Genomic DNA, 23,845 nt, shown 5'->3' on the forward strand with positions numbered 1-23,845 from the left:
TTTTGTGTCCTTATGTACTTTTACAGGTATTTTGTCTTATCTGGCTCCTCTTACAACCCACAACACCTTTTTTCCCATTTCTGCATCATTCCCATTTCCTTTACATCATTCCTGCCACCATGGGCCCCTACTCCGCCTTTCTGCAACAATTTGGAAAAGTATCCCTTCCTTGACTAAAGCCCAGTGCCACATCTTTTTTCTTAAATGCTGCCTAAACCACAGAATACCCCCTCCCCCCCCCCCCCCCCAACACCAGCACTACCAACCCCCAAATGCCTAACCATAAAAATTCCTTTCTATGGATCTCACCCCTCCTTTCACAATGGCCGTCACCTTTTCAGATTCTGGTAGTCCCTGTCTCTCACAAACTCAGTACTGCAAAAACACATCTTCATGGCACAGGCATAGCAGGACCATCTCTGCTCCCTCTGCAAGATATAGCTACTGTGCAATTCCTGCATCATACATCACATCTCTGAAATTGAATCCCTTGTTCTCCAGCATCCGGAGAAGCATTCCAGACATTACCTCCATAAATTATCCAATCTGCTGACATCCTACCGCCATCTCAGGGCACCACTATCCAACCCCTATCCTACCCACAATGTTCCTCCTCATCCACCACTGCCTAGCTGACCGTTTCAACTTCCCACATCCCCTAAAACTCCCTATCAACACTCCACCAAATCCATAGCTGAAACAGTCTCATAACGCTGTTGTTAAGCTTTCCATCAAAACCCTCAACTCGACAGAACTGCTCATCTTGACCACATGCAGCTGCTCAGTATGTCACCAGCTCCAACAAATGTTGCAATCAATCTGAAGATGGTCCACTATATGTGCCAAAACCAGTCATTTTAAATAAATAATATTTTGTGATCATCACTGTTTCTTCATACGTAATGATCCAAATATGACCTCAGATCCCACATGAAAGCCATCATTTGTTCATGTACACAGTCTGCAGTTGGCTACACCCTCTTGTGTCAATGGCTTCCAGAATAGCCTCTTCAGCATGTTGAATACAACCCCCAGGCATACATGCAGAGTGCACCTGGCATTGCTTTGTGTTTCTTGCTGCCCTCCTTATGGTGTACCATTATTTATTGTATCAAGCAATGGAAAATCCAGGATGCAATGTAACAATATTATGAAAACTTGCTACTCACTACGTAGCAGAGGTGCTCAGTCGCAGATAGGCACAACAAAAAGACGCTCGCAATTAAAGCTTTTGTCCGTTAAGGCCTTCGTCAACAATAGACAACAACACACACACACACACACACACACACACACACACACACACAATAACCCAACTTGCACACACAACTGCAAATCACAGGCAACTGAAACCACAGTGCAAGAGCAGCAGCACCAGTGCATGATGGGAGTGGTGACTGGGTGGGGGTAAGGAGAAGGCTGGGGCAGGGAGGGGGAGGGATAGTATGGTGGGTGTGGCAGACAGTGAATCTCTGCAGGTTAGATGGAGGGCAGGGGAGAGATGGGAAAGGGGGGGAGGGAGGAAGTAGTGGAAAAGGAGAGAAATAAAAAGACTGGGTGTGATGGTGGAATGACGGCTTGATGGCTGTGTAGTACTGGAAAGGGAATAGGGAAGAGGCTGGGTGGGTGAGGACAGTGACTAACGAAAGTTGAGGCCAGAAAGGTTATTGAAATGTAGGATGTATTGCAGGGAAAGTTCCCACCAGAATTCAGAAAAGCTGGTGTTGGTGGGAAGGATTCATGCGGCACAGGCTGTGAAGCACTCATTGAAATGAAGGATATTATGTTTGGCAGCATGTTCAGCAACAGGATGGTCTACTTGTTTCTTGGCCACAGTTTGTCACTGGACTTTCACGCGTACAGACAGCTTTTGACTGTAATGCCTACATAGAATGCAGCACAGTGGTTGCAGCTCAGCTTGTAGATTACATGACTGGTTTCACAGGTAGCCCTGCCCTTGAAGGGATAGGCGATGTTAGTGACCAAACTGGAGTAGATGGTGGTGGGAGAATGGGACAGGTCTTGCATCTAAATCTGTTACAGGGGTATGAGACATAAGGCAAGGGACTGGGAGCACGGGTTTTGTAAAGATGGATGAGTATATTGTGTAGGTTTGGTGAACGGTGGAATACCACTGTGGGAAGGATAGTGGGCAGGAAATTTCTCATTTCAGGACATGACAAGAGGTAATCGTAGCCCTGGTGGAGAATGTAATTCAATTTCTCCATCCTGGGTGATACTGAGTTATGAGGAGAATGCTCCTCTGTGGCCAGATGGTGGGAATTTGGGAGGTGGTGAGAGGCTGGAAGGATAATGAACAGGAGATTTGTTTTTGTACAAGGTTGGGAGGATACAAGGGTGGTTTGAAAAGTTCTCGGAATCATCACGAGAGGTCAGTGCTAGCACAGTGAGTTGTTCACATGATATTCATTGGACTGTTGCCTGTAAACACGTGCCACATCAATGCTCTTGGAAGAGAGCTGTGGCTCTGTTGTTGTTCCCACACAGTGATTTGCGAAGATGGAAAAAATCGAGATTCAGGCAGTGATTAAGTACTTCATAAAGAAAGGTAAGAAAACAAAGGACATTCACACCAATTTCCAGGATACACTAGGGGACTCTTCTCTTTCATATTCAACTGTTGCAACGTGGAAAAATGAATTTAAATTTGGTCAGGATGGCTTAGAAGATTATCCGTGCAGTGGTCAGCCAAGATGTGTCGCTACTCCAGAAATCATTGCAAAAGTGCACAAAATGGCCATGGTGGTTTGCTGACTGAAAGTGTGTGAAATTGCTCACTCTTGCCAGATGTCATCTGAAAAGGAATATCTCATTTTAACTGAAGAATTAGAAATGAAAAAATTACCTGCTTAGATGGATGCTGCAACTCTTGACACTTTATCAAAAATGCATGAGAATGGACATATTGGAAAAATGTTTGGTCTGTTTTAGGAGAAACAAACAAGATTTTTTGCACCAGTTTGTTAGCACAGGTGAAACTATGGTGCACTACTATACCCCAGAGATAAAATAACAGTCAAAGCAGTGGAAACATGCTGATTCTATGCCACCAAAGAAAGCAAAGACAATTCCTTTGGCAGGTAAGGTCATGGCATCAGTTTTCTGGGATGCGAAGGGGATTCTGTTTGTAGAGTATCTCCCCACTGGGGAAATAATTACTGGAGAATACTATGCTAACCTCCTGGACAAATTGCAACAAAAGTTACGCAAAAAAGGCCACGTTTAGCAAGGGAGAAAGTCCTCTTCTATGAAGACAATGCATGCCTGCACACATGTGCTGTCGTCATGGCAAAATTACATAAACTAAGGTATGAATTGTTACCACACCCACCTTATTCACCTCATATTGCTCTGTCAGACTTCCATATCTTCCCAAAACTGAAAATTTTTTTGGTGGACAAAGATTCACTTCAAACAAAGAATTTATAGCCAGAGTCGACAAATATTTTGCAGGCTTGGAGGCAACTCATTTTTGAGATGGGATCAAGGCACTGGAACATCATTGGACCAAGTGCATTAATCTACAAGGAGACTACATTGAAAAATAAAAAAAGTTTCAGTGATGAATGTACTTTTTTTTTCAATTCTGTTCTCAGAACTTCTCAAACCACCGTCATAATTGCAGTCAGTGAGAACTTCAGTGAGACTCTCGGCATATTTAGAGAGGGACTGCTCGTCACTGCAGATGTGATGACCATGGGTGGCTAGGCTGTATGGAAGGGACTTTTTGGTATGGAATGGGTGGCAGCTGTCAAAGTGGAGATACTGCTGGTGGTTAGTAGATTTGATATGGACGGAGGTACTGATGTAGCAACCTTTGAGGTGGAGGTCAACTTCTAGGGAGGTGGCTTAATGGGTTGAGTAGGACCAAGTGAAACAAATGGGGGAGAAGTTGTTGAGGTCATGGAGGAATGTGGATAGGGTTTCCTCACCTTTGATCCAGATAGCAAAGATGTCATCTATGACTCTGAATCAGGTGAGGGGTTTAGGATTCTGGGTTTTTAAGAAGGATTCCTCTTGATTGACCATGAATAGGTTGGCATAGGATGGTGGATTTATTTGTAGGTAATGCCTTCAAAGGAGAAGTAATTGTGGGTGAGGTTATAGTTGGTCATGGCGACTAGGAAGGAGGTTGTTGGTTTGGAATCCATTGGGCATTGGGAAGGATAGTGTTCAATAGTGGTAAGGCCATGGGCATTAGGAATGTTAGTGTACAGGGAGGTGGCATCAATAGTGACAAGCAGGGCACTGTGTGGTAAAGGGACAGGAACTGTGGAGAGTTGATGGAGGAAATGGTTGGTATCTTTTCTATAGGAGTGTAGGTTCCAGTTAATAGGTTGAAGGTGTTGATCTACAAGAGCAGAGAGTCTCTCAGTGGGAGCACAGCAATCAGCCACAATGGGGCATCCTGGGTGGTTAGGTTTATGGACTTTAGAAAGCATGTAGAAGGCAGGAGTGCAGTGACTGGTAGGAGTGAGTAGGCAGTTGGACTCCTGGGAGAGGTACCAGGATGGGCTTAAGGATTTGAGTAGTGACTAGTCAAAACAACAGTGGTGGAGCCTTTGTCTGCAGGTAGGTTATAAGCTTGGGATCAGTTTTTGGATGGTGGAGAGCAGTTCTTTCCACAGATGTAAGGTTAGTTTGCATGTTGCGGGATTTGAGGAATGATGGTGAGGCAAGGTTCAAGGTTAAGAAATTTTGGAAAGTTAACAGGGGGTGATTAGGGGGCAGTGAGGGTGGATCACAATTGGATGGAGGACTGAATTGAGTTAGGCAAGTTTCAATATTGATCATTGGTTGAGTCTGAGTGGTACGGTTGGTGTCAAAAAGGTGTTTCCACTGTAGGGACTGGGAAAAGGAGAGAAGGTCTTTAACAAGTCCTGCATGATTGAACTTGGGTGTGGGGCAAAAGGTGTGGCCTTCGGAAAGAACTGATATTTCTGAAGGATAGGTTTATGACTGTGTTGTGGGTCTGCTTAGATTCTGTGTTCTGTGTGGTGGTGGGAGGGAGCTCTGGAGGGTGGGGTAAGTGTAGTAGGGGTTTGTCAGCTATGATGGGACATGGGGGAGGTTTGGAGCCTATTGTAGAGGTGGTAGACAGTGGTACTCCAAGTTGGGAGTAGGAAGTGAGCAAGATGGAAAGCTTTTTAAGGTGGCTTTGTGCATGTTGCTAAAGTTCAAGAAGGGCAAGAGTTTCAATGTGTGTTAAGGGTTCCAGCAATTTGGGATTGCATAGCAGGAGAATTTTGTGGATGGAGAGAAGGTACCGCAAGGAGGTTTGGGCTTGGTTGATATGGTTTTGCAGGACTATGATGGTGAGGGCTAAGGATTGGCGGAATCTGAACAGGTGGAGGTCATTGTGGAAGGAGGGGTGGCAGCCAGAGATGGGTAATTTGATGGTAAGGCCATTTGGGGGGATTCCATGAGCCAAGCAACAATGCAGGAACAGTATGACTCACTGGCTCAGCGACTGAAGCAAGCTGGTTGCATTTGTTGTCAAAAATACAATTTTCACATGTGATTCAAAATTAATAAGAGTAACAGGATGATGACCTGGTGTGCTGTTGATTAACAGCTTCATTTTAAATGGGGTCTGTTTTAAATGGCAATAAAATTCAACTTCAGGTCTGAATTGATGACCAAATCAGTCCTCAAAAAGGAAAGCCATCCTACAAGATTTAGCATTTGATTTTCAGATTACAGGCAACCCATCTTTAGATGTATTTTTTAAAGCTCTTGGATTTTCTGAGCAATAAACTAAGGTAGATTTTAATTTACAATCACCAGCTGCATTCACACCAACCATCATTGTCAATCAATCAATCAATCTTTGGCAGCTTTAAAACTTGGAAAAGTTTTAGTTTTCCCTTCACATGCAATAATAGGGTTTTAGGTGTGTTCTTGTGGAATAGACCAGTTTCATCTGCATTGGATATGGTTTGGCTGGTATAGCCCTAGCCACCTTCCTCTATTTTTGACTTGAGTTTCTGTGGATTGAATGATGCAGTCACTTTACCGGCACTTGCTGTTTCTTCACTTTCTGCAATGCTATGCCAATTACAACAACTTTAGAATGGCCTAAACTAACCATTACTAGCTATAAACATTTCATCTTTGGCCATCTCCCCAGCTTCTTCTTTCAATCTTTCAAAAATCAGCTTTACTTGAGAGTCAACAGGACAATTTTTTGCTCTTACTTGGGTATCAGATCATAATTTTAACATGTTTTTATCTGAGTGCTAATACCATGACATTTATGAAAGATCCTTGAATTCAATGATGGAGCATTTTTCACAGCTTTGAGAATTTTTTTTTTTACCTTTTATCATTGTTCTTACTGTCTTCTTTACCAATCCACAAATTTTAATTTTTGCATTGAAGTCTTTGATAATATTAAGTTTACATTTCAAAGATAATGATTTCCTTTTCTTGAGTCATGAAAATGAATCAGTTCTTCTTCATCTAGATGATAAAGGTCAAATCTAGCAATCAAGCCTGCTCTGTGGAAGAAACAATTCTGCATAAAAGGTGAACACTGCAGCATCAGTTTACCTCAGCCACAACTGTGAAAACTGTGCAGCACCAACAAAGCACATTTTCTGCATGGGGCATCTAACAATGCATAGTTTTTTATCTATAATCTTCATTCCATAACCACTGGCCCCAAAAATGGACCTGAGCTTTTGTAGTTATACCTGTAGGCAAAGTTCTTCACTGAGCAGGCATGAAGCTAATTTTCTGAAGCAGTAACAAAATAAAAGATGCTCTACAAAAGAAGCAGTTGGCAAGCCACATGCTGTTGGAACCCTCAAAATTGGCTGTAAATGTGGACTAATGTATGTAAAGGAGATGGGGTGACTGACTAGCACATGTATGTGAGTATGTAAGATGCATTAGTCTGAGACAACAGACAAAGTCAGGGGTGGTGGAACACCAGGTTGAATGAGACAAATCCTTTCGTCTTTCCCTCTCCTTCCCTCTTTCCTGACGAGGCAACCGTTGGTTGCGAAAGCTAGGATTTTGTGTTTGTTTGTGTGTCTATCGACCTGCCAGCGCTTTTGTTTGGTAAGTCTCATCATCTTTCTTTTTAGATATATTTTTTCCACATGGAATGTTTCCCTCTATTATATTAAAATATATATATATATATATATATATATATATATATATATATATATAAAAATAAAAAGAAAGATGATGAGACTTACCAAAAGAAAAGCGCTGGCAGGTTGATAGACACACAAACAAACACAAACATACACACAAAATTCTAGCTTTCGAAACCAACGGTTGCCTCGTCAGGAAAGAGGGAAGGAGAGGGAAAGACAAAAGGATATGGGTTTTAAGGGAGAGGGTAAGGAGTCATTCCAATCCCGGGAGCGGAAAGACTTACCTTAGGGGGAAAAAAGGACAGGTATACACTCGCACACACACACATATCCATCCGCATATACACAGACACAAGCAGACATTTGTAAAGGCAAAGAGTTTGGGCAGAGATGTCAGTCGGGGCGGAAGTACAGAGGCAAAGATGAAAGACAGGTGAGGTATGAGCGGCGGCAAATTGAAATTAGAAATTAGCGGAGATTGAGGCCTGGCGGATAGCGAGAAGAGAGGATATGCTGAAGGGCAAGTTCCCATCTCCGGAGTTCTGACAGGTTGGTGTTAGTGGGAAGTATCCAGATAACCCGGATGGTGTAACACTGTGCCAAGATGTGCTGGCCGTGCACCAAGGCATGTTTAGCCACAGGGTGATCCTCATTACCAACAAACACTGTCTGCCTGTGTCCATTCATGCGAATGGACAGTTTGTTGCTGGTCATTCCCACATAGAACGCTTCACAGCGTAGGCAGGTCAGTTGGTAAATCACGTGGGTGCTTTCACACGTGGCTCTGCCTTTGATCGTGTACACCTTCCGGGTTGCAGTACTGGAATAGGTGGTGGTGGGAGGGTGCATGGGACAGGTTTTACACCGGGGGCGGTTACAGGGGTAGGAGCCAGAGGGTAAGGAAGGTGGTTTGGGGATTTCATAGGGATGAACTAAGAGGTTATGAAGGTTAGGTGGACGGCGGAAAGACACTCTTGGTGGAGTGGGGAGGATTTCATGAAGGATGGATCTCATTTCAGGGCAGGATTTGAGGAAGTCATATCCCTGCTGGAGAGCCACATTCAGAATCTGATCCAGTCCTGGAAAGTATCCTGTCACAAGTGGGGCACTTTTGGGGTTCTTCTGTGGAAGGTTCCGGGTTTGAGGAGATGAGGAAGTGGCTCTGGTCATTTGCTTCTGTACCAGGTCGGGAGGGTAGTTACAGGATGCAAAAGCTGTTTTCAGGTTGTTGGTGTAATGGTTCAAGGATTCCGGACTGGAGCAGATTCGTTTGCCACGAAGACCTAGCCTGTAGGGAAGGGACCGTTTGATGTGGAATGGGTGGCAGCTGTCATAATGGAGGTACTGTTGCTTATTGGTGGGTTTGATGTGGACGGACGTGTGAAGCTGGCCATTGGACAGGTGGAGGTCGACGTCAAGGAAAGTGGCATGGGATTTAGAGTAGGACCAGGTGAATCTGATGGAACCAAAGGAGTTGAGGTTGGAGAGGAAATTCTGGAGTTCTTCTTCACTGTGAGTCCAGATCATGAAAATGTCATCAATAAATCTGTACCAAACTTTGGGTTGGCAGGCCTGGGTAACCAAGAAGGCTTCCTCTAAGCGACCCATGAATAGGTTGGCGTACGAGGGGGCCATCCTGGTACCCATGGCTGTTCCCTTTAATTGTTGGTATGTCTGGGCTTCAAAAGTGAAGAAGTTGTGGGTCAGGATGAAGCTGGCTAAGGTAATGAGGAAAGAGGTTTTAGGTAGGGCGGCAGGTGATCGGCGTGAAAGGAAGTGCTCCATCGCAGCGAGGCCCTGGACATGCAGAATATTTGTGTATAAGGAAGTGGCATCAATGGTTACAAGGATGGTTTCCAGGGGTAACAGACTGGGTAGGGATTCCAGGCGTTCGAGAAAGTGGTTGGTGTCTTTGATGAAGGATGGGAGACTGCATGTAATGGGTTGAAGGTGTTGATCCACGTAGGCAGAGATGCGTTCTGTGAAGGCTTGGTAACCAGCTACAGTGTGACGGCCGGGATGATTGGGTTTGTGAATTTTGGGAAGAAGGCAGAAGGTAGGGGTGCGGGGTGTTAGTGGGGTCAGGAGGTTGATGGAGTCAGTTGAAAGGTTTTGTAGGGGGCCTAAGGTTCTGAGGATTCCTTGAAGCTCCGCCTGGACATCAGGAATGGGATTACCATGGCAAACTTTGTAAGTAGTGTTGTCTGAAAGCTACCAACTGACCTGCCTACACTGTGAAGCGTTCTATGTGGGATGACCAGCAACAAACTGTCCATTCGCATGAATGGACACAGGCAGACAGTGTTTGTTGGTAATGAGGATCACCCTGTGGCTAAACATGCCTTGGTGCACGGCCAGCACATCTTGGCACAGTGTTACACAGTCCAGGTTATCTGGATACTTCCCACTAACACGAACCTGTCAGAACTCCGAAGATGGGAACTTGCCCTTCAGCATATCCTCTCTTCTCGCTAACCGCCAGGCCTCAATCTCCGCTAATTTCTAATTTCAATATATATATATATATATATATATATATATATATATATATATATATATATATATATATATATATATATATATATATATATATATATATATATATATATATATATATATATATATATATATATAATAATAGAGGGAAACATTCCACGTGGGAAAAATATATTTAAAAAGAAAGATGATGAGACTTACCAAACAAAAGCGTTGTCAGGTCGATAGACAAACAAACACAAACATACACACAAAATTCTAGCTTTCGCAACCAACGGTTGCCTCGTCAGGAAAGAGGGAAGGAGAGGGAAAGACAAAAGGATTTGGGTTTTAAGGGAGAGGGTAAGGAGTCATTCCAATCCCGGGAGCGGAAAGACTTTGGGTTTCCGGGACTGGATCAGATTCTGAATGTGGCTCTCCAGCAGGGATACGACTTCCTCAAATCCTGCCCTGAAATGAAATCCATCCTTCATGAAATCCTCCCCACTCCACCAAGAGTGTCTTTCCGCCGTCCACCTAACCTTCGTAACCTCTTAGTTCATCCCTATGAAATCCCCAAACCACCTTCCCTACCCTCTGGCTCCTACCCCTGTAACCGCCCCCGGTGTAAAACCTGTCCCATGCACCCTCCCACCACCACCTATTCCAGTCCTGTAACCAGGAAGGTGTACACGATCAAAGGCAGAGCCACATGTGAAAGCACCCACGTGATTTACCAACTGACCTGCCTACACTGTGAAGCGTTCTATGTGGGAATGACCAGCAACAAACTGTCCATTCGCATGAATGGACACAGGCAGACAGTGTTTGTTGGTAATGAGGATCACCCTGTGGCTAAACATGCCTTGGTGCACGGCCAGCACATCTTGGCACAGTGTTACACCGTCCGGGTTATCTGGATACTTCCCACTAACACCAACCTGTCAGAACTCCGGAGATGGGAACTTGCCCTTCAGCATATCCTCTCTTCTCGCTATCCGCCAGGCCTCAATCTCCGCTAATTTCTAATTTCAATTTGCTGCTGCTCATACCTCACCTGTCTTTCATCTTTGCCTCTGTACTTCCGCCCCGACTGACATCTCTGCCCAAACTCTTTGCCTTTACAAATGTCTGCTTGTGTCTGCGTATATGCGGATGGATATGTGTGTGTGTGCGAGTGTATACCTGTCCTTTTTTCCCCCTAAGGTAAGTCTTTCTGCTCCCGGGATTGGAATGACTCCTTACCCTCTCCCTTAAAACCCAAATCCTTTTGTCTTTCCCTCTCCTTCCCTCTTTCCTGACGAGGCAACCGTTGGTTGCGAAAGCTAGAATTTTGTGTGTATGTTTGTGTTTGTTTGTGTGTCTATCGACCTGCCAGCGCTTTTGTTTGGTAAGTCTCATCATCTTTCTTTTTAGAAATATATATATAATAGAGGGAAACATTCCACGTGGAAAAATACAAAATGTCAAAATACACAGACTAGTGAACAGCAACAGCAGTTGACAAGAGGTTCATGAACTTACACCACTTATTGCCTGAACCACCTGTTTCTGAGCCAAAAATATCCTTTTAGGAAGGAAGAGTTACCCTGAAATATAATACCATATGCCATAAGCGAATGAAAATAAGCAAAGTAGATTAATTTTTGTGTCCAACGATCACTCATTTCAGATACTGTTCAAATAGTAAAAATGGCAGCATTAAGTCTTTGAACAAGATACTGAACATGGGCTTTCCATAGCAGTTTACTATCTACCTGAACAACTAGAAATTTGAACTGTTCAGTTTCACTAATCATATGCCCATTCTGTGAAATTGAAATGTCATATTTTGTTGAATTGTGTATAAGAAACTTTAAAAACTGAGTCTTACTGTGATTTATCATTAGTTTATTTTCTACAGGCCATGAACTTAGGTCTTGAACTGCACTATTTGAAACTGAGTCAATGTTGCACACAACATCCCTTACTACCAAGCTAGTGTCATCAGCAAACAGAAATACTTTAGAGTTACCCGTAATAAAGAGAGCATATCATTTATATAAATAAGAAACTGATCCCTGGGACCCCCTCCCCACCTCCCCCACTTGACTGTACCCCACTCAGACCCCACATCACAGCCATTCTCATCATTGTGAATAATGACGTTTTGCTGTCTGTTGCTAAAGTAAGACGTGAACCAACTGTGAGCTACTCCTCATATTCGGTAGTGAGCCAACTTCTGGAGCAATATTTTGTGATCAACGCAATCAAATGCCTTAGTTAAATCAAAATATATGCCTAGCATTCGATACCTTTTGTTTAACCCATCCAGTACCTCATGGAGAAAAGAGAATATAGGAGTTTCAGTTGTTAAATGACTTCTAAAGCCGAACTGTACATCTGAAAGTGAATCGTGTGATATAAAATGATCAACTATCCTTACACACACTGCCTTTTCAATAACTTTAGCAAACACAGATGGCATGGAAGTTGATGTAAAGTAGTCTACATGATCCCTTTCTCCCTTTTTATAAAGCGGCTTTACTACTGAGTACTTTAATTGTTCAGGATATGGACCATTCCTAAAGGAAAAATAACAAATATGGCTAAATACAGGTCTAAGATGTGCAGCACAGTACTTTAATATTCTGCTAGGCACTCCATCATATTCATGAGAGGCCTTAGTCTTCAGTGATTTAATTATTGATTCAATCTCCCCCTTGTCTGTATAACAGAGGAGTAATTCAGGCATCAATCTCAGAAAGGCATTTGCCAAGAAAGTTATACGATTCCCTGTAGAAACTAAATTTTTCTTTAATGTACCAGCAATGCTCATAAAATGATTGTTAAATACTGTACATATATCTGATTTATCAGTAACAGAAATATTTTTACTACGAACTGACTTTATATCGTCAACATTATGCGGCTGACCAGACACTTCCTTCACAACTGACCATATGGTTTTAATTTTATCCGGTGAATTAGCTATTCTATTTGCATACCACATACCCTTTGCCTTCCTAATAACATTTTTAAGCACCTTACAATACTGTTTGTAATGGGCCACTGTAGCTTGATTGTGACTACTTCTAACATTCTGATATAATTCCCGCTTTGTTCTATATGATATCCTTATCCCACTAGTCAGCCACCCGGGCTGCCTATCACTGCTAGTATCCCATTTAGAATGTCCTAATGGAAGGCAACTCTCAAAGAGCATCAGAAATGTGTTAAGGAAAGCATTATATTTATCATCTATGTCATCGGCACTATAAGCACCCTGCCACCCTTGTTCCTTGACAAGGTTTAAAAAACTCTCTATTGCTGCTGGATTAACTTTCCTACATAGTTTGTAATTATATGTTACATTTGTTTGAGTACAAAAGCCTTTTAGAGTTAAAACTTGTGGATCATGGTCTGAAAGGCCATTCACCCTTTTACTAACAGAATGCCCATCTAGTAATGAAGAATGAATAAAAATATTGTCTAAGGCTGTACTACTGTTCGCCTGCACCCTAGTTGGAAAAAATACGGTCTGCATCAGATCATATGAATATAGGAGCTCTACCAACATCCTTTTTCTTGCACCATCATATACAAAATTTATATTGAAGTCACCACATATAACTAATTTCTGGTATTTCCTACAACGTGAATCAAGAACCCCCTCTAGCTTGAACAAAAATGCTCTGAAATCAGTTAGGGGACCTGTAAACAAAAACAATTAGAAGTTTAATTTCACTAAATTCAACTACCCTTGCACAACATTCAAATATCTGTCCAGTGCAGTGTCGTGATACATCTATGGGCTCAAATGGAACACTGTTTTTTATGTACATAGCCACTCCCCCACCACATAAGGAAGCCCTTGAAAAACAGCCAGCTAATCTGTGTCCTGGTAAAGAAAGCCTCTGAATTATCAAATTATTTATTTCAGGTTAGCTCATACAGCGGCGGCAGCTTGCACTCACCACGCTGAGTAAACAATGCTCCACACAACATAAGCAGGTAGGTACACAGGCAAACAAAATTAAGTCTGGTCCTCAGTGTTATTCATGGCACAAATGCCAAGATTGCCCATCCTGACAAGCTCAGTGTTATGCTTATGGCAGGAAAATACATGTACAGTCAATATGTTTGCAATGGAACAAACGTAAGAATTTGGCCCACTCAAAAAAATCTAGTCACAAGGCCCATGTCTTTAATGCAGTATATACAAAGTCTACTACAGACATTCGCAAAACTAGCAAGTGTGCAGTTTCTTCAGTGATATGGCAATAAACGTTTTGTTCAATTACTTCTTTGTGGGAAACATGTGAAATTTCAGTTGGACACAGATATCTCTGTCACACTGCTAAATCATCACACATATGAAATGTTAGGCTCCCCATGCCTGTCTAAAACTAGCATGCAGCTGACGGCTTATAATGGATAAGACATTCCTGTTCCCAGAAAATGTACTTTGGCTGACATGTATCACTCGCATATGTGAACAGTGACTATTACGGTGCTACAATCATATGATTGTGAGAACATACTTGGTCTTGATTCATTTGATTATTTGATTTGTTTGGCTTTAACATTCAGGACAATCTGTTGTCAGTGTCTGCATTCCATGCACAAGACATTGTAGCTAACTTGCTAAAAGAATTCCCAAAAGTATTTTCTGAAAGTTTAGAGAAGGCTAACAATTTTGTTGTTCATATTACTCTGAAAGTTAATCCTCAGCCAAAATTTAGCAGGCCAGATCTGTTCCCATTGCATTACAGGGACAAAGTCGCTGCTGAACTTAAAGAATTGCAAGATAGCAGAGCTATTGCACCCATACAAGCTACTCAATGGGCAAGTCCACTGATTTTGCTCCCCAAACCTTCAGGTTTCATTTGCCTCTGTGTTGCATTCGCCTCTGTGTTGACTTTAAGTCTACAGTCAACCCACAAACAGTGATTGATACTTATTCCATTGCCACAGCTAGAGGATCTCATGGACAGATTAGGTGCTGGACGCTACTTTTCAAAAACTGATTTGTGCAATGCATATCTTCAAATACTGCTTGATGAAGAACCTCAAAAAGTGTGTGTAGTAAATACTCATTTGGGCTTGTTTAAATATTTGCATTTGCCTTTCGGTATTGCTTCCGCACCTGCTATTTTCCAACGGGGTTTGGAACAACTGACTGCACAAGTGCCAAACTGTTCACACTATTTGAACAATATTGTCATAGCAGGTCATACACCTGAAGAACATATTGCAAATTTGCATACTTTGTTTCGTGTGTTATCTGATGCAGGACTAAAGAGTAGACTGGACAAGTGTGATCTCTTTAATCCTGAGTTGCAGTATCTTGGTCATGTCATAAAAAGTCAAGGGGAACATCATCTTCAGTCACATTTGTTAGCCATATAGGATTTGCCATTTACTTGCAATGTCACAGAATTGTGGTCAGTTTTAGGGAAAATGAACTATTATATTCAGTTCATACCGAATGCTGCGTGCCGGCCAGTGTGGCTGAGCAGTTTTAAGCGCTTCAGTCTGGAACCGTGCAACAGCTACGGTCGCAGGTTCGAATCCTGCCTTGGGCATGGATGTGTGTGATGCCCTTAGGTTAGTTAGGTTTGAGTAGTTCTAAATTCTGGGAGCTCAGAGCCATTTGAATGCTGCACAAATCATGGCTCCATAGCATCAGATGCATCTCAAAAATGTCCTCTTCGTTTGGACAGATGAGTGCCAAGTAACATTTCAAAAACATAAAGATGCATTGCTCAGGGATTGATGCTTAGTTCACTTTGATCCTGACAAACCAGTTGTATTGCAAGTTGACGCTTCCTCTTATGGAATCAGTGCAGTACTTTTGCACAAAATTGGTGATAAAGACAGGTCTACTGCTTTCACATCAAATGCAATCAATGGAGAAAAAGGCTTTGGCTACTGTGTTTGGTGTCACCAAATTCCAACACTATTTGTATAGCAGACAATCTTACTCAATGACAGATCACAAGCCATTGCAGTCCTTGTTTCATCCAACAAAAGCGGTTCCTGTACGAACTGCCCAAAAATTGCAATGATGGGCTTTGTTGTTGTCTCAATACCAGTATGAATTGTGCATCATCCAACAGCTCAACATGGTAATGCAGAAGCATTCACCTTAACCGAGTACTATTGCTACAAAAAAGAGGGTTACGACTAGGCTGTAAAGAATCTTGCCGTGATGTTTTCAGACAACACAATTACTTCACCATATACTCTTTGTATCTTTATAAATTAATTACTTTTTTGTCTCACACAAAACTGAAGTAACTAAATGTAGTGATATACATGACCACAACACCAGGTCCAAAGAGAATTACTACCGACAAAGAACAAGATTAAAAATAACAGACCAGAGCCCATATACTAATGGACTGATATGGTATAATAAACTGCCAGAGTGCATGAAAAACAATAACAAAAAGCAATTCAAATCAAAACTAAAAGAATTCTAAATTGAAAAGAGTCTGTATTCACTCAATGAATTTTCGGTTGTTAAATTTAAGAACTGTAAAATAATGTATTAAAAAATAATATGTGTAAGATGTAACATATTTTGACAAGAATCAATTTACTGTTTAACTACTACCTGTAAGGCTAAGATCTAAATGTTTTTTATGTTTGTAACTGTACTTGGCATTTGCAAAAGCCATCATATTGATGACCCCTGATACAGACTTGACGCTTCTGCTGCATTTTATTGCCACATCAATGCTCAGGATTCAGAATTGCTTCAATCTTTCACACTGAACTATAGGAAAATTGCACAGGCCATGGAAGCTGATTCAGAAGTGAACACTTTGTTACCATACATTCGCACATCTTGGCCTCGTTTCTTGCTCAGCATAAAGAACTTTGTTGTGCACCGATACTCTGCACATCAGCATAGCCTCACTGTACAGAAAGGTGTGATTTTAGTTCAAAATGGCAGTTGTGTGTTGATCCCTAAAGCTTTGCAAAAAGAAGTATTGTAGTTAATTCACCAAGGACACCAGGGGATTGTTCATACAAAACAGTTAGCATCTCGACAATGCACTTGGCAGGGTAAGGTCACCCATATAGAACATATGACATCACAGTGTCATGCATGCCTGGAAAATCAATTAGCTCCACCACAAAAATTCTCTGCTTGGCTACGTTGCAATGACCATGGCAATGTGTCCACATGGACTTTGCGGAACCTTTTTGGAATGCTCGTTGGTTGATTGTGGTTGACTCATTTAGCAAGTTTCCTTTTGTTGTGCCAATGTTACGTAGCAAATTCAAGTATTGTCCTCTACTTTCTGCCTTAAAGGTTTACCAGAAGTCATAGTGTCAGGCAACAGCCCTCAGTTCACATCAAATGAATTTGAAAGATTCTGTGAAAGCAATGGAATACAGCATCTAACTAGTGCACCAATCCATCCACAGTCAAACAGCAAAGTAGAACGTTTTTTTCAGAACCTTCAAGCAGCAGATGGCCAAACTCCTCTCTGCACCCACCAGTAATCAAGCATTGCAACTGTTTCTTGCCTCTTATTGTTCACACCCATGAATGGACCATCGCTGGTGAAATTGCTTCACGGTTGCCGCCATCGGACAGTGCTCCATCTTCCTTCTGCTGCCAAAGGAAGGCCAGAAGTATTGCATCGTGTGGCATGATATTGTCTTTTACAGGATATTTTTAGTGGCAGCAGATGGTGGCCATGAGTTGAGATTGTCCATTGACTTGGCGCTTGCATATATCTTATTTCAGGTCCAGATAGTATGCAGCACCGACATCACAATCAGCTTCCCCAATGTCATGTGCATGGTGATCTGCCTGTGTCTCTTCCCCCAGATTCATGGATTCCGAGTACAGTGTGGCCACAGCAGCCACCAGAGGGTGTTATCATGACAACACGGGATGACCCTATGGAGACAAAGGTTTCGACTCCTCTGCCTCCTCGCATCCTACCAATGGAGCTGGACTCACACACACCACAGCCACAGATGCCCGCCCCATCTTGTTATTGGCTTTTGGAGGTGGACACATACCCTTCTGGTCATTTTCTGGGGAAGTTTCTGCCAGACCGAAGGCTGGATGGCGGGATATGACTGGAAGCTTGACATCCCTTGCAGCCACAGCTTCTGGTCCAGTGCAGTGACCATCATCCAGAATGCCCCACCGTTGTTGCGCTCCCTACATGATGATGGTGTGTCACATTGGTGGGAGGGGGGTGGGATGGGGGTGGGGGGGTGGGTGGGGGGATATTGCGGCATAACATTGAGTGCCAGCAGATTGGCATGGAATGTAGCCACAGAGAAGGCTGTGAGACGACGTTAGCCAATAGTACACTGGCTAGGACCGTACCACGACAGGAGCTGCCTCTATACTTCCACTTCCATTTCTCATGTCAATTGCTGCCAGTGTCCTCAGTGTAGATTTACCTGCCAGTAATCTGTCTTTCTTATTACACTTTCCACTAATGAGTATCAACTCTGTTTTAAATTTTACTATAGTTGCTAGTATGGCCACTGTTTGTGTCATAGTTATTTTAAAGCATTGGCTTCTACATGAGATACAGGACATCGTATAACATGTGTATCATAATGAACGTAAGGTAAAATAAAGAGAACACTTATGAAAAGGGTAGCTGCTACTCACCATATAGTGGAGATGCTTCACAGCCTGTGCTATCTGGATCCTTCCCACCAGTGCCAGATTTTCTGAAGTGCGGAGGTGGAAACTTTCTCTGCAATATATTGTATGTTCCCATAACCCTCCTGGACTCAACTTCCATTAGTCATTGTCCTTACCAATATAACCCCTTTCTTGTTCCCATTGCAGCACTATACAGCCCTCTATTCCATCAACATACCCAGTCTTTTTACTTATATCCTTTTCTGCTACCCCTGCCTCACCCTCTCCCCCAACCTTTGTCTACATCCCGACTGCACCTAGCTGCCCTACCCTCTCTCCACCTTGTCCCTGCATGCTCCCACTAGCAGCAGTTTACCATCCCCCACCCCTACCCTGTTATCCCTTCCCCTCCCCTTCACAGCCTCCTCCTTACCCCTGGGTTCCTCCACCACCTGAGTGCCAGGGGCTATGCTCATGTGTGTGTGAGTTGCGTTTGCTGAGTGTTTGCATGTATGTTGTCTATTTTCAAAAAAGGCTTTGTTGGCAAAAAGCTCACTTCCTGGCAGCCTTATCGTTGTGCCTATTTGTGACTCAGCATCTCCACTATATGGTGAGCAGCAACTATTGTTTTCAAACTATTGGTACATTCCACCCTGGATTTTCCATAGAGAATGATTAATTGGATGAAAGAAAGAGCCTAATAACCCTAATCTTGTTGGGATGAATAAATAATGTGAATCTTCACAAAATTAAATGATACATTGGTTGCTGTGATCTACTTGTAGGCTTGTTCCATTATTCTTCTGGATGTGCTTGTAACTGATGTGTTTCGACTCTTTGTCAGTTAGCACCATCAGCGCATATTGGGTCAAGTACCAAATCTTGCAGTTCACCACCACACTGAATGTTTCCCCACTTTGAAATTAGTTTCATAGTTATAGTATAATTTGTTAATGTGACTCTCAGTTTCCTATCTTTAAAATATGACTCCACTCATGGAAGGAAAATGCTTTTGATGCCACCTCATATTATACAGGGATATAAGCTTGCTGCATATTGCATGTAAAATATTTCTAAAAAGATAGTACAGAAGAGTAGGAGTAATGCTGGAAGCAGTTACAAATGATGCACTGAAGTTTCTGTAAAGAGAGATTTTGCAAAGGTTGTGTTTTCGACACAACAAAGTTAATAAAAAAGTGAATACTTGACATACCTCGTTGTAGTGCTTTTTACTGACTATGTAGAAACATTTGTTAAAGTAAGCAGAACCAAATTATTTCGAATCTACTGGAGAAGGGTTTTCTGCAGCAGTTAGTAACCCTGAATAGAATAGAAGTTTATTGTCTCATAACATACAATTCCAAGTCATTGACTTAATGTATAGGAGACTCGTCAAAACACAAAAATTGGTTTACAATTTTCCTTATAATATGAGTAATATAATATACTGTATGGAATAATTAATGGATTAAGCAATTAATAATTTTTCTTCAAAGGCAAAAATCTTTTAAAAATGAACAGTACTAAGTACTTCTACTTGCCTGCTCAAATTTTCAGGTTGTCGTTCATGAATTCTTCAACTAAATAGTAACATTTCTGCACTAGTTTATCATATAAGGCTTTTCTGATTGTTTCTAAATTTATGCTGAGCAATTGTCTTCCTTTCACTTTGTTATAAATTTTTGTACCCATATAATGTGGAGTTTGAGCATAAAGTTTTAAATGGTGGGTGAGCAGCATAAAATTATTTTGATTCCTACTGTTGTAATCAGGTTGAAAATGATTTGCTACAAATAAATTAGGGTTACTGTGCACAAAGACAATCAGCTCATAGATGTATAGTGGGGAACACTTAATATACTTAGATTTTTTAGGAGTGGGTGACATGACTTTCTTCACCCTACTTTGTGCATTTTTCTAATGATGGTTTTCTGAAGTTTTAACATTCGACACATATGGTTTGAGTTCCCCAAAATACAATTCCATATCTTATTACTGACTCAAAGAAGCTGTGATATACTACTACTCTTATGCACACACTGGTAGCATTGTACAATACCCTCATTGCAAATGCTAGGCTATATAATTTATCTGCAAGGTACTATGTATGTGAGGCCCATGATAGATTTTTCTCCAGTTGCATTCCTAGATATTTCACACAGCTAGCTTCCTGCAAATCCTGGTTTCTGTGACTGGTCTGAATGTCATTTAATTGTGCTTGTTTTGTTTTAAACTGCTTTAACTGACTCTTTTCCATGTTTTAATTTTAACCCATTTAAATCAAACCACGTATCTAATTTTTTGAATGTATTTAATACCATTTGGGGAATTTGGTCAGAATTGTATAAACACTGGTGTATTTTTGCATAATTGAAAATGCAGCAGTAATGTTCATTCTTTATTTTGAAATGGAGCAGCAATATCAGCAATGTTTGAGAATCAACTGTTCTGCATGAAGTAATGATGTAACCATCTTGAGTTGTCATCATTTCTTTTGAGTAGTGTGTATTATTGTGCACACAGTTCCATATTATACATGAAAGGACAGGCACAGGTTTACTTTAACTAAGAGTAAAATGTAGCCTTCAACAATGCATGATAAAGTTTAAGAAAATCACCAACAAACTTCTGAATCCAAGAAATTTTTAAACTTGTCAGAAGAGCTGTTACAAATGGGGATAACATGTTCTTGTAATGCTGGCGAGGACAGAAGTATCTTTTGTTAATCATTCAGTATGTGAAAATATTAGTAAACTTCGTAACCTTTATTTCATTGAACAGTAATTGGAAGCCACCTGAATAACACAATCCTTTCACCAGTTAATGTTCCTTCATATCAGAAATAGTATCATATCTCACAGAAGGCAATGAGGTCATCAACGAAATAATAAAATGCATAATATTTTATAACTCTAGATATGGATGAGATATTCAACTCAGCTTACTTAAAATAAATTATCAGCATCTGTTGTGAAGACAGATCACTGAACACTAAGCACTGAAACCCATTACAGAGTTACTTCTCTTTTGTGAATGTACACATCAACTTGTTCTATATCCCTGAAGATTATTCTTTTTGATAAATTAACATAATTTAGATAAATTAACAATTTATGATATATGATTTCTTTTGCAAAAACTTTACACGAATAGTAAATAAAACAGTGAGTGGTATCATATATACACTGCCAGAAAAAAAAAATTGCTTCATCTTGAAAGACCATGTTGATATTGATCCGATGATTGTTTATGCCACCTCAGGGATAGAGAAGTAATGATTTTAATTTTGCCTGCCAACAGATAGCTACCATCTGTGTCTATCCTTTAATAGGGAATGTTCACAGCCAGATGGCTCAATGTGGTGCTAAAGTTTGAAGCAAGCAGGCAACAATGCAATGAACACACACTTGTGCTTCCTACAGCCAACTGAGAGAGTTTGAAAGAGGTCAAATTGTGAACTTCCATATGGCAGGATGGCCCTTTCAGCGAACTGTCATGCAAGTTGGCTGTGCTGCATCAGATGTGCAGCAATGCTGGTATCAGTGGTCATGTGAACATTCTCACACCCATAGACAAGGTTCTAACATCCATGCAACACAGACACCTGCCAGGATCATTGTATTGTAAGGGGCAGCAGTGGCAGAGCATACAGATACCATAGCACAAATAAAAGGGCTCGTTAGCCCAGTCATGTCAACACAATCTGTTGCAAACCAGTTATTAGCACTGGCGCTATGGACATGTGCACCTCCAGCCTATCTTCCACCACAGCATCAATGTGCACCGGTGTCATCAATGGATCGCTTGGAACATGGAATGGCGCATCATCATGGTCTTCAGTGATGAAAAGAGATTCTGCGTGAATGCAAGTGTAAACCTGTTGAGTGCCACTTCACAGAATGCATTCCTCCATGACACACTGACCCCACCCCAAGCCTTATGGTCTTGGTTGCAATAAGCTACATCTCTCATTCACATTTGGTGTTTCTGGATGGGACACTAACCAGTGCTTGGCACATTCAGAATATTGTTACACCCATTCTTTTGTTATTCTTGCAACAGGAAGGTCATGTGTGATTTCAACAGGATAAGGCTCACCCAAACACTGCCCACCCATGAAACTCAATGTGCTCTGCAAGATGTGCAGTAATTTCTGTGGCCAACATGATCTCTGGACTTGTCTCCAGTTGAGCACATATGGGATGTGATGGGATAAGAAGTGGCTCGTGCAACCCATCAACTAACAACTCTCACAAAACTATATGAACAGGTGGAGCAGGTGTGGTATAATGTATCTTAGGACACTATTTGTCATGTGTGCAATCAACTGGTTGCCAGTGTCAGCACTTGCATTGCTGCCCTTGGAGGCTACATGATGTACTAATGTGGGTATTTCACCATGGGTCAATTACTAGGTACCTTAGACCTGGACTGCTTGTGCCATTGGTCTGTAAATGTAATCATTTCATGTACTCCATATGCACTGTTGCAACAATAAATCCTGAGTGAACTGAAAACCTCCAGAAGGGTGACAGATTTTTTTTTCTGGCAGTGTATATTACTTAGAACTTTAAGAGAAAACAAAAGAAGTAATAGAATGCAGAGAAACTTACTTTCGATTCACTTGTTCACCCGGAGCATAAGACATGTGGGTCTTAACATACAACTCATGACCTAAGGAATTTTCAAACATAACTTGGCCAGGTGACTTTGGAGGGTTTATAGTTTCACCAGCAGTAACATCTGCAAAATAATAGAGTTGCTAACCCTATAGTCAGACATGGCATTCACTATTTCCAGAATAACATATAATTTAACTTTAACAACTTTTGTAGCTCTAATAGGTCTCTATAATTCTTCAGTATAAAAATTTAAGACAGGTTTGTTCTAAGAACAATATATGAACAACCTAATATAATATGTAACTCAGTTTTTGAATCTGTCTGTACTTCTGGAAATTACTTTCCTATTTTTGAAAAGTTATTTCAAAGTTAGGCTTGAAAATGGATAAAAAATTTCCACTAATTCAGTACTGAACATATTCAATATTTATCTGACTGTAACTCCCTTTATGGATAACATTCTGCACTCTGGTCAAAATGTTGTTTTACAGGAATGATTATTAATTGGAGTCAGTATCAGAATTTTCTGAAATACACTTGTCCATATTTGTCTGTGCTGATGTGGATATCCACAGTAATAGTTACTTTGCAGATAAAATGATGCACAGTTGTGGATATCCACAAGTTATCTGTGGGTATCAGCCATAATTGTTCTTTGGTTAAAAATTAAAGGACAATATCAATCTTATTACAAGCTTTTCCTAAAATTTTGTTGGCTGTGTGCAATAAATCAGCACTGCAAGCCTGATGTAAAGTTATCTGAAAACCTGAAGTCTTTGGGGATTCTTGGAATGTTAACAGGATACACATAAAATGGAAGCCTATTTCCATTATTAGCTTTTGGCTACAAGCACTTTAGTTGCAACTGAGGTACCTGCACCTAGTGACTATGTATTGCCACAACATTATATTTTCATGCAGTTTGTGAAGTAAGTTCTGGCTGATGCTACATGAATGAGTTTGGCAGTCATGTAAGGAAAGGCTGACAGATCACAAGGCTTTGC

General features: G+C 41.3%; 1 protein-coding gene across 1 annotated transcript in view; it reads right to left on the bottom strand.

Annotated features, from left to right (window-relative positions):
* LOC126183362 (EF-hand domain-containing family member B) overlaps nt 1-23,845 on the bottom strand; it is a 395,037-nt gene that overhangs the window by 101,632 nt on the left and 269,560 nt on the right. The window contains exon 4 of the mRNA XM_049925285.1: nt 22,833-22,962. Within this exon, the coding sequence (XP_049781242.1) occupies nt 22,833-22,962 (130 nt within the window). The remainder of the gene's footprint in view (nt 1-22,832; nt 22,963-23,845) is intronic.

This window comes from Schistocerca cancellata, chromosome 1, assembly GCF_023864275.1.
Source record: "Schistocerca cancellata isolate TAMUIC-IGC-003103 chromosome 1, iqSchCanc2.1, whole genome shotgun sequence".
Lineage (NCBI taxonomy): Eukaryota > Metazoa > Arthropoda > Insecta > Orthoptera > Acrididae > Schistocerca > Schistocerca cancellata.